Here is a 16,996-nt window from a genome sequence, read left to right as displayed (position 1 = left end):
AAATCTAATCAGTGGATTGCATATTCTTATTATATTCTCTATACTTACAAAATTTCAAAAAAAAATAAAAATCAATAGCTATATCATCAATGACATGTTTAAATTTCAATTATTTGTGGTAAAAAATTATGCACAAAAATAAGCTTATTGATCGAATGGTAAATAACATCTGCTTTGAACGAAATTTGACATGCATATTAAGAACATAAAGAACATAGAATTTAACGGTCAAATTTTCAAAATTCACTTTCAATTTAAAAAAAGAAAAAAGAAAAAAGAAAAAAGAAAAAAGAAAAAGAGATAAGTTTAGAGAGTTTCTCTCCAAACTTTTTTTCCAAACCAAGTATATATATATATATATACATTTGGGCAAAAGTTAGGTAAAGTACTTATGTGTTGTTTCTTATGTTCTCATCTTAAAATTCTGCTATGTGTATTTTTTCTCATAGGATAAAAGTGTATTTTTTAGTTAAGTAGCTACATAGCTGAATGTTAAGAATGAAATATAAGGACAATACCTAAAGTATTGTACCTCAATTTTTTCATATATATATATATATGAGATGGATTCAAGTTACACATATTTTGGATATTTTTTGGACCACTAATTACTATTAGATCTAAAGGTAAAAAAACAGTCATAATAATGTCATTATTACTCCCTAGAAATTAGTTATTTAAGTATTAACTCTTCCTATTAAAAAAAAGAAAAAAAAAAAAAGAAAGAAAAGAAAACTATAGCATTAACTCTCCACTATCTTCCACGTCGTCATTTTCTTTCTCTCATCCTCTCTCACATCTATCTTCTTGCACTCTGTACTTTTAGGCCATCACCATTGATTTCTTAACAGTATTTTGTCTTGAGATACTGGAATATTTTAGAAGTATACGGCCAAAGCCACATTAGTTTTGGAGAAATATCTTATCATGACATCCTCCATTGTCGAAGGCTTTGTTCTGCTGTTGAGAGTAAATCTTTTGGTTCCATTACTATAATGGAATGTTGCTCATAGCAAGTTTAATAAAGTAAATGTTGTTAATCCGCATTGCAAGCTATTTTTGTTCCTTGTGCTAGGTGGCAATATTTGGCAAATTCATGAAGATGCATTTTTTTTTAATGCATCTGTCGTCAATTGATACTTTTCAATTTCCTTGGGTTTGAAGTTTAATAGCCAGATCAACGCTAAAAAGTAATAATTGGTTCCTCATTGAATGTATTTATTTCTAGTATCTGCTATCCTGAGTACACTTCTTATCATTTGGTTTGGTATTTTGTTTTTGGGAAACATTTTTGGCTTGTTCTATAAGAGTCGCTAGGTGTTGTGATTTATTTTGATCTTTAATTTTGAGTAATGTAGTAATTAGAAGCAGGAGATGCCATAATGATGCGATTAGAAGCATGGAGGTGGTCTTTGATAAAATGAAACTCATATTTCGATCACTCTTGGAGAGGTGGTTGTGCTACTGATCAGCGTTGTTAGTAGTTAATCTTCTATTAATACTACCTTCAGTTTTCACTTGAGAATCGTCTCTTCGACTAGCCTAGCAGTGTGAAGTGGTCCAAGTGGATTTGGTGGATGTACACTTCAACATCTTCAGGGCCTGCGAGTTAGCTAAAATTCTGCTTTAGATTTCTTTTTGAGTTTTAAGTAGGGAACGATTGTTGAGACTAATTATTTTTAGAACCCTCATGACACATTTTATTCAAGGTACTGCCAAAACTCAAATGAATGAAAAAAAATTTCCCCTTTTTTCAAACCATATTCTGTGGTTACGTTATGGCAAAAAGATACTCCCTCCGTAATAAATGAATTTGCAAAATGGTAATCATGTTTATTAAAACAAAATAAAGATAGCTTGCATTTACAATTTAATTTTGAGAATTTTATGAATAGTGGAGGCAAGTATAGTGTAAAAAGAAAAATGAGGAAGAAGACGATGATATGAAATTTTTTTTTTCTTTAATGAGAAAAGTTAATGTTGAAATCACTAATTTCAATAATGATATTATTATGTGTATTTTTTGACACTTAGATCAATAATAATTAATGATTCATAAAAAGTGTAACTCTTATGAAATTACATCAACTATAACTTGAACTGATAAATATATATTTATATATATATATATATATATTTTTTTTTTCCCAAGGCATTTATATTTATATAAATAAGCAGCATTAGGCAGAGTAGAGTTACTCGCATTCAGAAGTTCTCCACTTCCAGGAAACTTCAGAAGCCAAAGCAGATATAGGCATCTGTGAACCCAATTAATTAATTTTTCCCATTGCTTTTGTCTTGTTTCCAATACATGGACACCAAGGTATTATCCACCGGAGTTCGCTACTCAAACTTGCCGGAAAGTTATGTCAGGCCAGAATCAGACCGACCCCGCCTATCTGAAGTCTCTGCTTGTGATGATGTTCCTGTCATTGACTTGGGTTTAGAGGATAGATCCCAAGTTGTCAAACAAATTGCAGAGGCCTGCAAATCCTATGGCTTTTTTCAGGTACACATATTAGTATATTACATATTCAACTCACTCACTTTTACCCTCTCATAAATTACACACTAGTAGTCACTCACTTTTTACTCTCTCATCCACATATATATAGCTAATTTGTCATTTTTTTTCCTTTGACATATAATTAGGTGACCAATCATGGTGTGTCTTTGGAGGCAGTAGAACAAATGTTACAAGTAGCCACCGAGTTCTTTAGCCTACCTGTGGAAGAGAAGTTGAAGTTGTACTCAGATGACCCATCAAAGACGATGAGACTTTCTACAAGTTTTAATGTGAACAAGGAAAAAGTCCACAATTGGAGAGACTATCTTAGACTTCATTGTTATCCTTTGGACAAATATGTGCCGGAGTGGCCTTCCAATCCTCCTGATTTCAAGTAAGTATTTCTCCTCCGCACTCTCTCTCTCTCTCTTGAAGTATGAATATTAATATTAATATTATTTTAGTGACGACATAAAGTTCTTTTGGTCCTTAAAAAAATCCAAAATTTAATTTTTGGGATTAATCATTCTATCATACTTATTATTAAACAAATACATATCATAATAGAAAGTTATATTTAAAACTTAAGTTTCGAGTTCTAGACACCCACGTTAACATAAAGTTATATTTAACATAGTTAACTGTACGAGGAATTAGAATAACTGAAATAACTGAAAAACGGTTTCACTAGCAATATACATATATTTTATATGATTCTCTTGAATATTTTGTTGTCTTCTCCATGGTTGACATCATATGTCACCAATTTTAAGTTTTTAAATGCTGAAATATCACAAAACCTCAATTTTATGGGATGCTCCTAGAGAGATTATGTACCATAATCTTACTAGGTATTTGCATTAGCATCAAGCTTCATTTGTGCATGCAAGTGCTAGGACTTTCCGTTTGGATTCATGCTTTTGACCATATAAACGTTTTGATACCATATAATCCATTCCTTTTCTTTCTTTCTTCCTCCACACTTCACTCAAACATGTATGTATCATTATAAGTTATAACTCCCCTCAAAACTATAAGATAGCTAGGGATTTTGCAATTTTCTTCGTCATGAAGTAGATTTCGATCCATTTGTTGAAGACAACATGTTATAATATGGTTGACATGACAACAATATCTAATCAAGGTTATGATTCAATGGAAGTTCTTTGATTCTTTCACGAAGAATAAACTGGATTCGAATTTCCCCCTTTATTTATGGAAAGAAAATTTAAAAAAAAAATTAAAAAAAAAAGGAGGAAAAAAAAAAAAAAATGAGAGTTCAATAACAGCCCCATGTGCCACTGCCTAGGTGCGATTCCCTACGCTGGTACACAAGCATATACTGCAACATGTCACACCAGTAGTCACATGTGCATATACAAACACAAATTATATAAAATGACCATATTTTAGCAACTGTTGCTCAGGACAATTTGTCTCTTTGCAATGCTACAAGACACAAACATGCCATTTTAAGAAAAATTGTCTTTTGTGATGGTTTTTTGCAATTAGTAGAGACATTAACAAGTTTAAAATCGATAATCAACTTGTAATTAAAATCTCTGATATCATGTGAACGAAAGTAACAACACAAGGGCTCATATAAATTAGAAACTAGCTCTTTCCAAAAAAAAAAAAAAACAGCTAAAGTGTTTTGTTAGCTTATCAAAACATAGTTTTGTTTAATCTAAAACATCATCAATATATAAATAAATGACCATGTTAAGGGATGACTTTAAATTAATTGTTAATATGTTTCCCCCAAAAAAAAAATTGTTAATAAATAATTTTAGTAAAATTTCGACAAATTTTTTTTATAAAAAGAATTAAAAAAGTTATTTATTTTTTTTCTATAAAAAGTTTCTAAAAATGTATCTTAAATTAATGCTCTAGGAAACCTTTAACTTTTCCCATAAATAAATATGTTTATTTTATAACTTTATAATTACAACAATTGGGTGAGAGATACAAATTTTGGTACTTCTTACAAAAGAAAGCCATTTATTTCGTCTGTGAAAATTTTAGTCAATTTACTACGGCAAAAAAAAGAAAAAAGAAAAGAAAAGAAAAGCGAAAAGCATAAACTTTAGTGGATTCCACATAATTCGGCTAAAAGTGATATATGTTTTTAAACTTATCAGATTTATGTGACAGAGAACAATTCCCAGAGGATTCCATTTCATTGGACCAAATTTAGATTGGCTGTCATCCTGTGAGTCTGTGACTGATCTTTCACGAGAAAGGATATAATTGTTTACAAAAATAAGCAATTAATTAACTTCTTAATTAATGTAAACAAAATCTCTACACAACAAACACGGATTCGGATTCCACCTACTAGCTCTTTCCAAAAAAAAAAAAAAACAGCTAAAGTGTTTTGTTAGCTTATCAAAACATAGTTTTGTTTAATCTAAAACATCATCAATATATAAATAAATGACCATGTTAAGGGATGACTTTAAATTAATTGTTAATATGTTTCCCCCAAAAAAAAAATTGTTAATAAATAATTTTAGTAAAATTTCGACAAATTTTTTTTATAAAAAGAATTAAAAAAGTTATTTATTTTTTTTCTATAAAAAGTTTCTAAAAATGTATCTTAAATTAATGCTCTAGGAAACCTTTAACTTTTCCCATAAATAAATATGTTTATTTTATAACTTTATAATTACAACAATTGGGTGAGAGATACAAATTTTGGTACTTCTTACAAAAGAAAGCCATTTATTTCGTCTGTGAAAATTTTAGTCAATTTACTACGGCAAAAAAAAGAAAAAAGAAAAGAAAAGAAAAGCGAAAAGCATAAACTTTAGTGGATTCCACATAATTCGGCTAAAAGTGATATATGTTTTTAAACTTATCAGATTTATGTGACAGAGAACAATTCCCAGAGGATTCCATTTCATTGGACCAAATTTAGATTGGCTGTCATCCTGTGAGTCTGTGACTGATCTTTCACGAGAAAGGATATAATTGTTTACAAAAATAAGCAATTAATTAACTTCTTAATTAATGTAAACAAAATCTCTACACAACAAACACGGATTCGGATTCCACCCCAATACCCTAGTGCTTCACGTTGTAGGACAATTATTAGATGCTACATCTTACCATAAATTTAATCAGTATCACTATGATTTACCACTAATGTAAAAAACAAAAAATATAACTTTACAGTGTTTTTGGTACGTACGTTTAATACATAGTTCCATAAACTTTAATACGATGTTTTTTCCTTCCACATTCATAATGAAATGAACGACTAATTCGGTTAACCCTAAACGCGGACTAGTGGGTAAACCCAGGAAAAAGGACTAGTTTGAGCCCGTTGTTATTAGTTGACTTGACTCTTTCAGATCATTAAAGAGTGGGGCACATAATTTTAGGCGCAGTTAATGGGAGACTTTTTGTTTATATGTGATAGCGTGGTCACATGGGCCAAGGAATTAAATATGTATTGAAGACTTTTTCCTCTTAATTTTCTCTTTCTACTGATTGAATGGTGATGACGCCGCTTTGATGGTACAGTGCTGATATCATGGCCATTGAATATTGTGTACATGTTTCTAGGTGAATATTGGACCTATACATATTTAATTTAATTTTGCCAGGCTTTTCCTACTGACATCAGCGAGAAAAGCCGTGTTGATGTCATGAAAGCTGAATCACACGGTTTGTAATTGATTATTATTATTATTGAGGTGTAATCCAGTATTCCCTTAACTTCAATTGACCGCCAATCCAATTTAATATTGTTCCTTTGCGTGGAGCCAACTCAGCCTCTTCTAGAAATATTTTGTACACTTGTTATGTATATATATATATTTTAAAATTCAATTATTACCACGGTTTTAAAAATTGGTATAAACAAAGAACCGTTTTTTGTTCTGATTTTCAATTTATGATTAATTTTAAGGATTTTTATTGGACCAGATTGGTAACTAGTTTTTAATTGAATCGATTCGATCAGCCAGTTTGATTTTTTAAATTATAATTTTTATTGTATATAAGAATAGAAAAAGGAAAATTCAAATCTTGATTTTATTCGAGAATGTCCCGAATGAGATCAAGTAATGTCATTGAAACTCTTATTAAAAGCTTATAATATAATAATAATACCCTACTAGGTAGGTTTTCAGTAGAACTTATTTAATTCTGTGAAAGATATGCTAATCCTCTTAATTACTAAGAAACTAATCATTTTTATTTTATAACTCTACGCAGTTCAGATGATTATTAAAATCTTTAAAGATTTACTTATATTTGTTAGGAGAATGACACAAATGATCCATATGAATGAGTGAATAATTTATAATTTATTAGTTTCTGTGGTCAATATCTCACTATTTTAAGTAGTTTGATCTTGTTCTAATATTTTTTCTTTTGTTAACTATTTTTTATGAGGGTTTTTGGAGTTTAGTTTATGAATATCTAAGCAAATTGATGCTTATAATAAATGGGGGAAAGGGGAATCGACTTTGATACTCATTTATAGGAGACTTTTGAATAATGCAATTGGGTCATAAAACTCTTTACAATAATCTTAGCATATTGATATGATTTTGTATGTGTTTGGTATGATTTATTTTTTTGTTTATTTGATTAGATGCAAATTTTTAAGACCTTCTCTCTTCAGAGTGCAATTTATTTTACTTAATCATTTTTTTAAATAAAATAAATCAATAAATTAAAGGTATCCTAATTGGATACTCGAACAATATGGAAGAAAGCGAAATCAAATACATAATGTTGTGACCAAATTGGTAATGACAAATTACATTGTGGACCTGTGTGCCTACCTGCCTTTGTCGTTCTTTGGTTTTACCTTCTTCAAAACTTTATATATATAAAATGTTGTGACTTGGGATGATTTGGTTAGATCTTTTGTTTTCTCATAAAGAATAAAGATCAATACTAACCTTTTGTCCTCGTAATTGAAAATTTTATTAACCAAAATACTATAAGATTCCTCTTCTCTTTCACGAAATATTATAAAATATAATAAATTTTTTTAAAGGTGAATTCAAATTGTTGTTACCTACATTTTCATTTTCATACAAATATAGATTATAATGGTATTGATTAAAGTGTTTCGTTTACTGTTTTTAAATTTTTTTTTATTATCCCTTTCTCAAATTTTTATTTATTTATTATCAAGTGAGCCATCTCACATGAGATCTCAAATTTAATAAAAGGGAAATTCGGTGAAAATAACTTTTGTCGCAATTTTAACATGTGCTAGTATGAGTGGTGAAGAATAAGTGATTTTTTTTTTTTTAGAAAAGAAAATTATAAACAAAGAGAGAATAAGTGTTGAATTTATGTATAAGTATTAATTTGCCAATTTTTGTCAAACAATCGTTAAGTTATCACAAATGGTATGGTACTAGGAAAAACAAATCCAAGTTAACAGTCTTGCAAATTTCATAGATTTTTTTTTTTTTAGAATACTAAGTATTTTTAACACACATTGACTGTAACTTACGGTAAAATTTTCTCTTTATTATTATTATTATTATAAGTTTTTTTTTGAGGCATTATTATTAATAATTTATTATAATTTTGAGATAGAAGTTGAGGATCAATTCGTCACTGAGTATGTAAGATTTTATTATTTAAAAATATTGAACGTCAGTGCTTTCATCATCATTTTGATCATTCAACAATTAGTGTTTAATAAGTATAGTGTTTTCTAAGAACATTCTTTGTCTTAGCCTCCTAGGGAAATCCTTTGTCAAATTATGATTAACTAGAGGTTTTTTATTTTTATTTTTTAATACCTACATTATGATCATTTAGTTAGAATTCTTACTTTGACTTCACTTTTTCCAAATTCAACATCTTCACTCAACTCAACTAAAGAGGGGTTGTTATTGCATACTTTGAGAGCATGCTTCTTCCCTCTCGCAAAGGAATTGGCCCCATAGTGCGTGGGACTCACCCCACTATGAGAGGGAGAAAGTATACAATAATTTCCTGAGAGAGAGAGAAATGTTGGATGGTCTATGCAAAGAATAAATGAAAAACAAAATGGTGAATGACAGGAGCTTTCATGAATTTTGGATAACAACAAGCTAGCCTAGTGCATTCCAATTTTTTTTTTAAGCTTCATTTGTTTAATTTTGACTAAAAAACTGAGATGGCTACTCTGTTGCGAAGGCACTAACATGTTATGGTTTTAGTATCCTACTACATAATATAAATCCCAAAACAGCTACATCACTACATCAGTATGGCATAATATATCTATTAAAGGTTGCCTATGGTAACTTCAAAACTTCCTCCCTCAACCTAAGGTGCTAGCTTGAAACAGTTGAACATACCATTTGTTTATAATTCATTCTATGATAGAGAGTGAAAAATTCTGTTTAGTCTCCTAGTTAACTATGTGGTTTGTTGACTTCCATTCCAAGAAAAAAAAAACTAAGTGGTTTGTTGATTGATTACATATGTTTATCATGGGTTCCATGTACAAGAAAATATAAATCACATATATCAAATCTAAACAAAAAACAAGGAAATACAACAATTTGATAACGAAGTGGAAAATCAGTAAAAAAAAAATTATTTTCAAAGAAAAAGCCATTTTTCTGATCTAAAGGATTACTAATCAAACTTTTGAGGAATCCTTTAGTATTGGTTGTGAATGACTGATTCCATGTACAAGCAAAGATAAATCACATATATCAAATCTAAACAAAAAACAAGGAAGTACAACAATTTGATAACGAGGTGGAAAATCAGTAAAAAAAATTATTTTCAAAGAAAAAGCCATTTTTGTTATCTTTTGAGGAATCCTTTATTATTGGTTGTGAATGACTTATTTTTCTCAATCTTCTCAACGTTGGTTCCATAGGAGCAAGTAAAAAGGATTGAGAAATAGAACAGTTTGCTTTGATTTGTTCTCAATTTCCATGAGATGATCATCATTGGGCGATCTTTTTGTCTATGGATGCTTGCAGAAAAATCACTTGAAAAGATAGTTTACATACAAAACTTTGTACAGCTAAAATCTTTATTGCAACCTTAGCAAGTGCCTTGCTTGCCTTCCCATAGCAGTGGCCCTGAATCTTACTTTCCAATGAAACAAGTTTGACCAATAAGTTTGTTATAATGCAAAACATATGAGTAAAAGATCATCAAACCATCATGGAGTAGATCATAACCTTATCATTTTTTAACAGTTATAAACTGGACTCAACCTTAACACAATTATATTGACATAACATAATTTTGACATATTCTGGTTCTAGGATTTGCCAACACATCCATGAAACCATAATAAAATGTATTTAGATGCAGGCGTGCTGAAACTATGCCGTAATCACCTGCAATGGCATGCATTTGCAAATCACGTTTGGAGGGCATTTTGTCCAAAGTAAAATGAGTCTTGGAGGTGTCTTGGCATGCTTTGATTGATTATATAATTCAAACATAGGATTTGAACCCAGTCTATTCATTTCATGGTAACATAATTAGTTGGTCATATATAAATAATATAATAAAAATAAACAGAAGGTCATAGAATGAGTCCAATTCTTCTTGATGCAGATCATTCTTTTTGTTTGTTATCCACCAATTCCCATTTTTCCCTTGATAAAATAGGCAAATTTTGCAGAGAAAATATAAAAGAGCTAATGTATGTAACATTCTCTTTAACAGGGAGATTGTGAGTAATTATTGCATGGAAGTTCGACAACTTGGGTACAGATTAGAAGAATTGATATCAGAGAGCTTAGGCCTAGAAAAGGATTGCGTAAAGAATGTGTTGGGAGAACAAGGACAGCATATGGCTGTAAACTATTACCCACCGTGTCCGGAACCAGAACTGACTTATGGATTGCCAGCGCATACTGACCCCAATGCCCTCACAATTCTACTTCAAGACCTGCATGTAGCTGGCCTTCAAGTCCTCAAAGATGGCAAATGGGTTGCTGTCAATCCGCACCCAAATGCTTTTGTCATTAACATTCGTGTCCGGAACCAGAACTGACTTATGGATTGCCAGCGCATACTGACCCCAATGCCCTCACAATTCTACTTCAAGACCTGCATGTAGCTGGCCTTCAAGTCCTCAAAGATGGCAAATGGGTTGCTGTCAATCCGCACCCAAATGCTTTTGTCATTAACATTGGTGATCAGTTACAGGTAACGATAATCTGATTGTACAAAATTTCTTATAGTTGATGGTGCTACAAAACAAACAAATACAACTTGTTAAATTGAGTAAGGAATTGTGGTAGATCACTCACTAAAATTATAGATGCCAGGTTGCAACAGTATATAATTTGATTTCAAATGGCACAGTAAGCTTGTAGCACGTTGATTTTCATCACAATTTGTACTATAAGATGCATATCAATTTGCACTATAAGATGCTTATGTCATTTTCATGAAACACATTCTATTGTCAAGGATATAAAAATGACAATGAGTCATTGCAGGCATTGAGTAATGGGGTTTATAAGAGTGTTTGGCACCGAGCAATTGTCAATGCTGACAAACCAAGGCTATCAATAGCTTCGTTCCTCTGCCCATGTGATGACGCATTAATCAGCGCCCCCAATTCACTCACAGATGATGGATCTGAAGCTGTATACAGGGGTTACACATACGCAGAGTATTACAAGAAGTTTTGGAGTAGGGACTTGGAGAAAGACAACTGTTTGGATTTATTCAAGAATTAGCCTGTGTTGGCTTGGATAGTCTTAATTTTTTGTATTTTATTTGCTTATTTTCTTTGAAGTGAGTTAGAAAATGGCTTTAAGCAAATAAGCTTGTTTGAAGTTTTGCTTATTTGCTTAAAGCCATTTTCTACCTCCTTGAAGCAAGCAAGCTAATAAGATACCGAATATTAAGTCTATCCAAGCTCTCAACTAGTCAATCTGTTGTTGTTGCTGTTCTAGTACTTTTCATCTATTTTTTTCTACTCATATTGGGTTTCTCTTGTTGCAAATGAAGTTCTGCGGGTGACTGTAATCATTTTGTTAAGAAAAGTTCAATGGCAGCATGGCTGAATTGGTCCCCCTCTGCCATCAATTTATTACGCCAAGCTCCATAGCAGCATGACTATAATTCACCCTAGTCTTGGTGGGATAACGGGGGTTCTGCCCTATTTCATACGCGACAATGCATATTCTCTGGAGGAGGCTGCCCATTGTACCTGTTATGGTAAGTAGGAATTTTTTCTAACTTTTTTGGGCATAAGATGAACCTTTAATTGTTTTTTGCTGTATGTTTGATTGTCGGTGCATTCTGTTGTATAAGGTTATGTTATGTGAAGTTGAACTTCCCTCCATAATTGTATTATGTCAGACAATTTTAGCTGTTCATGAAATGGTTATTGTATGAAAGAAAGTTTTTTCCCTTGTCACTTATGTTGCGTAATATAAGGTAGAAAAGGGTTGAGCTGCATTACAATAAGGAAGCTCTGATATCTGGCAGTAGTGTATTATCACAATGTTATTCCCATCCTACTAGATTTTTTCAATGAAGCTATGATATCTCTTTTTTTTTTTTTTTTTTTTTAATGAATCAGAAAATTTCATTAAAGAGAACCCAAGGTACCATTTTTTTTTTTTTTTTTTTTTTAATGAATCAGAAAATTTCATTAAAGAGAACCCAAGGTACCAAACATAAGGCTATACAAAGACCAAATTTTAGTAAATACTTAAACTTCACAGACACATCTGCAAAAGCAAGCCCATTTAGACCAGATGAAGCACAAGCTACCAGCTCAAGGTCCCTCACAAGGAACTAACAGATGAGAGACATGCACTGAGCAAATTTGCAAACAAAGAGGTAGCCAACCTCAGTCAATCCAGCCAAGCTAGCTTCATTCTGCAGGTTCACTAGGCTACTAAGCCCCAGCAAATGATAGGGGATGTTTCAATTAAGCAGAGCAGCACAGTTTGCTAACCTTCATCTCAGGACACAAGCTGCAGAATTTCACAATCTTTTGGGTCTAGTTACACATGACGGAAGGGTTCAGCCCCCAATTATAACAAAGGGCCTTATTTAGGGTGGAGTTCCGAAATTTAATTTGAGATTCAAGACGACTTCTCACCATCCTTAGAATCTGCTTAGACTAGAGGGAGCCATAATGTATTATGGCATTTCTCTGGAATCATAGATAGTAGATAGAAGCCCTAAAGCAATTTTACAAATGTAGGTTCTCAGCCCCTTCACTTTCAGATTGCCAGTAGCGCATGTCATCAGCTCCTGTCAATTGCTCTTAGCATCTGATACTAGACAAATGAACATTCAAAAAGAGTTGATTTCTTCTTTCATTGCAACCCCTGCAGAACACTCAAAGACTGTCACCAGTGTAAACCCTTTGAGACAGCCTATCTCTAGTTGATAGCTTATTCTTGATTATCAACTAACCAATAAAAGAGGGTCTAGGAATGCTAAGAATGATCCGTAGTATTTTGCAGTAATTAACCACCTCTACCTTCATTCTAAGATCATCATATGCAGCTGCACAAGGGAAGCAGCCAAACTTGGTAACACACCATCTTGCCTTATCCTCATCCTTCAAATTCACCAGGCTTAGTTGGCTCTATTTGATAACAAGCTCCCCAAACCTGACAGGCTTTCCATATCCAGTTCTTTTTCCTCAATACTGAATCCACTCTAACCTCAAAACAACTTGCTGCATCATAAATGATTCTAAAACCAAGTTTCAATAAGAATACCCTCAAGATGCCAGTTATTATGCCATAGAAAAATCCTATTCCCATCTCCCACGTCAAACTGTATAAATCTTCTAGCCTCATCCCAAAGCTTTAAAATGGTTCTCCAATCCCATGTCAGCTTTGAGGGATTTTTATGGTCCGAAGGCACATGCCTTTCAGCAGACTCTCATGAATCCAAGCAACCCATAGAGACCCTGCCTTGCCTTAGTGAATAAGCTCCAAATGTACTTCCTAACATAAGCTATGATATCTTCTCCACACACACTTGAAAGTTGAAACCATTCGGGCTTTGGCAAGGAAAGGATTTTCTTTAAGGGTCTCAGATTCTGTACCCAAGAGAACTTCCTTTCAAGAAAAATAATCGCCTTGTGGTGTTTTCGATTGAGATCACTAGTTACATGTGCTGGCCAGGAAGAGGGTCAGCTTGAGTGCTGTCTTATGCATCCTCTTGCTACTCTAAATTGACTTCCTTTTTTCTGGGTGGATTTATGGCTTCCCTGCACAGTTTTCACTAGATTTCTTCATATTATTCCTTTCTGTTTTTTCATATCAATGCATATTCATGGCTAAATTTAAGAACTTGCATAGTCAAACACTGTGTTGTAGTTTTCTGAATGGCTGATTAGCTTCACTGGTGGTACTTTAAAAACCAAATCCCTCTACTTTGGAAAACATTCTTGAGTCCTTGTGAAAATGCATGTGTTCTGTTAAGTTCTTGGTTGATCAAGAACTGTTAGGAAGGAAAGGTAGTTACTTCGAGGGTAACTGTCCTCTAGAATTTAGAAAGAGTAGAGAGAAGGAAGATTAGAGAGGGAATTAGAAGATAAGGAAGAGAGCAATTGAATGGTTTCTGCTTGATTCACTTCAATTGTACTTACAGACTTATATACATGAGCCATTCCATGTTTTCCCTCCAAAACTAACAAACTAACTAACTGACTTGCCAGTTCACTTACATACCAGCCCATCAACTAACAACCTAACATACAATGCAATACACATACATCAATGTTCATATCAATGACTAAATGATCCCTTAGAATTAACAATACAATCATGTACAATCGGGTTCCTAACAACTACCCCCCTCCATTAAAACATCTTGCCCACAAGATGTGGAAATTGTTGCTGAAGTGTCAAAAGATCCTCCCGGGTAGCATCCTCAGTGGAACAGCCTTGCCATTGGACCTACAACTGAGTAATAGTCCTCCTGTGCAGCTGAAGTGACCTGATCTACAGAATGGCCACAGGTTCAGGGGCAAGAACACCTTGGGAATCAACAGAAGGCAAAAGAGCAAGAGGGACAGTCTTGTGGCCTAACTTAGCCTTCAAACATGAAACATGGAACACTAGTGAATATAGGAACCAGCAAGAAGGTCCAATCTATAAGCATCCTGTCCAACCCTTTGGATGATTTTGAAAGGACCAAAGAACCTAGGGGAAAGTTTATGGGAGGCCCTATAGGCCATAGATTGCTGTTTGTAAGGCTAAAGTCCTAAGTATACTTAGTCCCCAACTTGAAATTCCCTTTTAGTTCTATGCAAATCACTCTGTTGCTTCATCCTGGCCTGAGCATCAACCAAATTCTACTTGAGCAAGGACAAAATTTGCTATCCAGAAGCACAGAATCAACAGCAGCTACTTGAGTGGTTCCTAGAATATAGTCCAGCAATCTAGGTGGAGCAGTGCCATAGAAAGCCTCAAATGGAGTAAACTTGGTGGCAAAATGGAAATTGGAATTGAATCAAAATTTAGCCAAATACAGCCAATCACACCACTTCGAAGGTCTATAAACAGAGAAGGACCTGAGATAATGTTCCAAACTCTTGTTGACAACCTCAGTCTGCCTATCAGTCTGAGGATGGTAAGCAGAAAACATTGCCAATTGAACTCCATAGAGCCTCATCAACTCAGCCTAAAACTTAGTAGTGAGCTTAAGGTCCTTATCAGAAATTAAGGAAGTAGGCATGCCATGGAGTTTCAAAATGTGCTAGGCAAATAAATGAGCAACCTTGGCAATAGAATAAGGATGGGAGAGGGCAATGAAATGCACATACTTGGTAGGCCTATCAATAACCACCATAATGATATTTGTTAGGACATATGTGGATATTGTTAGAGACATATGTTATATAAATTGGCTAATTTTTTGACAAAACGCACTTTACTTGAAGGAACAAGAATTCAAGCTTAGTATTGAAGCCATGCAAATTTGTCCAAGAAACAAGTGAAGAAGCGTTGTTCATTAAAACTTGACAAATAGCTCGACAGATTCATATCTATCAAGGTTTAATGAAGAAAGCTCGACAGAAGCTCGACAGAAAATTTGTCGAGATCTACGAAATTAGAATTTCTAGATCTGATTTTTGGCCCAAGCTGATGTGTATGTGTAGGGTTTCTTTTCTCACAACTCTAGACATATATAAAGCTTATTTTAGAGGTCGTTACATAAGAATATACAAGGAGAACAAATGCAAAAAGTGACCTAGTGCTTTATTCTCTCTGAAAGAAGTTATTGCGTCTTTGCGCCTTAGAGTTTTGTAACCAAGTACTTTTTGATCTTCATAGTTGATGAAGTGAAGAACTTTACAACCAACAATTTTATTCAAAGTTGGTGAGTTAGTTACGTACTGGGAGCCGTGCATCATTGATTAGTCACGTACTGAGATCCATGCAAAAGAGTGGCTTTCATATATTGAAAAGTTCAGAAGTTCTGAAACGGTAGAAAGTTTTTGTTATAAATTCATCTACAGGGATTGTAGAGTCTAGAAACAAAAGTTTTATACTAGATCTGAAACTTCTTTTTATTATAGTGGATTGCTATTTAAGAAAGTTTCCCTCCAGTTGTTTTACTGTGAAACTAGTTTGTTTCATTGGTTTTTTTAGGTTATCATATCTTGTCTTATTTACTTTTCTGCTGTGCATAATATTGACATGATATAGATGTTTGTTTGTTTTAACAAGATTTATTCAAAGTAAATCTAATTAACAACTTTGGTTTAAAACTTGTTAATTTTATCAACTGGGGTCTAAATCTTCCAACAATATCTATTCTTTAAGACTTAGGCAAACCATCAATAAAATCCATACTCACTACAGACCAAGACTTGTTCGGAATAGGCAAAGGCTGTAACAGCCCAGCAAGGTGACATTTCTCATGTTTCATTTGTTAACATACACCACATTCCTTAAAGTGAGTCTTCAAATCAGCTTTCATCCCCTACTAGAAAAAATCTTACTTCAGTTTATGGTAGGACTTAAGAAAACCAGCATACCCTCCCAGGGGACTATCATGCACCAAATGAAGGACCTTGGGCTTCTAAGCACAAGTAGGCTACAAAAACACTCTTCCATTGTACAAGATTAGAACATTATGCAAAGAAAAGAACTTAGGGTAGCCTGTATCAGACTGCAATTCCTTAAGAATCTATTGAGCTTCAAGAGAAGAATCATAGCTAGCCTTCAATTCCTCAATCCAAGAAGGGCAAGGAAAGGAGATCAAGCACAGGGAAGTTGAAGAAGGAACTTGGTCTACATCACCCTCAAGGTCAGCATCCACTTTCTTAGAAAGGGCATTAGCAACTCTATTTTCACAACCCTTCTTATATTCCATAACAAACAGGTAACCCAAGAGCTTAACCAACCACTTTTGTTGAGTTGGGGTAGCAATCCTTTACTCCAAGATGTACTTCAAGCTTTGTTGGTCAGTCTTGATGACAAAAGGCCTACCTAACAAGTAAGGTCTCCATTTGTGCACTGTAGTGACCAAGGCTAAAAGTTCTTTTTCATAAGT

The 16,996-nt window shown here is 33.2% G+C and overlaps 1 protein-coding gene across 1 annotated transcript; it reads left to right on the top strand.

Moving 5' to 3' along the window:
• The first annotated feature begins 2,179 nt into the window (after window positions 1–2,179).
• On the top strand, window positions 2,180–11,879 carry LOC112008721 (protein DOWNY MILDEW RESISTANCE 6). The gene is made up of 5 exons (XM_065765836.1): window positions 2,180–2,509; window positions 2,653–2,900; window positions 10,169–10,475; window positions 10,637–10,654; window positions 10,951–11,879. The coding sequence occupies exons 1-5, from the start codon at window positions 2,312–2,314 to the stop codon at window positions 11,191–11,193; spliced, it is 1,014 nt and encodes a 337-aa protein (XP_065621908.1). The 5' UTR covers window positions 2,180–2,311; the 3' UTR covers window positions 11,194–11,879.
• Window positions 11,880–16,996: the final 5,117 nt, after the last annotated feature.

Source organism: Quercus suber, unplaced genomic scaffold, assembly GCF_002906115.3.
Source record: "Quercus suber isolate HL8 unplaced genomic scaffold, Cork oak 2.0 scaffold_657, whole genome shotgun sequence".
NCBI lineage: Eukaryota > Viridiplantae > Streptophyta > Magnoliopsida > Fagales > Fagaceae > Quercus > Quercus suber.
This window is presented reverse-complemented; position numbering and strand designations above follow the sequence as displayed.

Bases quoted from the DNA above. Each gene is read 5' to 3' on its own strand.
- LOC112008721 (XM_065765836.1), top strand. From the start codon at position 2,312: ATGGACACCAAGGTATTATCCACCGGAGTTCGCTACTCAAACTTGCCG. The intron at 2,510-2,652 runs GTACACATATTA...ACATATAATTAG, and splicing joins AATCCTATGGCTTTTTTCAG to GTGACCAATCATGGTGTGTC. The intron at 2,901-10,168 runs GTAAGTATTTCT...TCTCTTTAACAG, and splicing joins TCCAATCCTCCTGATTTCAA to GGAGATTGTGAGTAATTATT.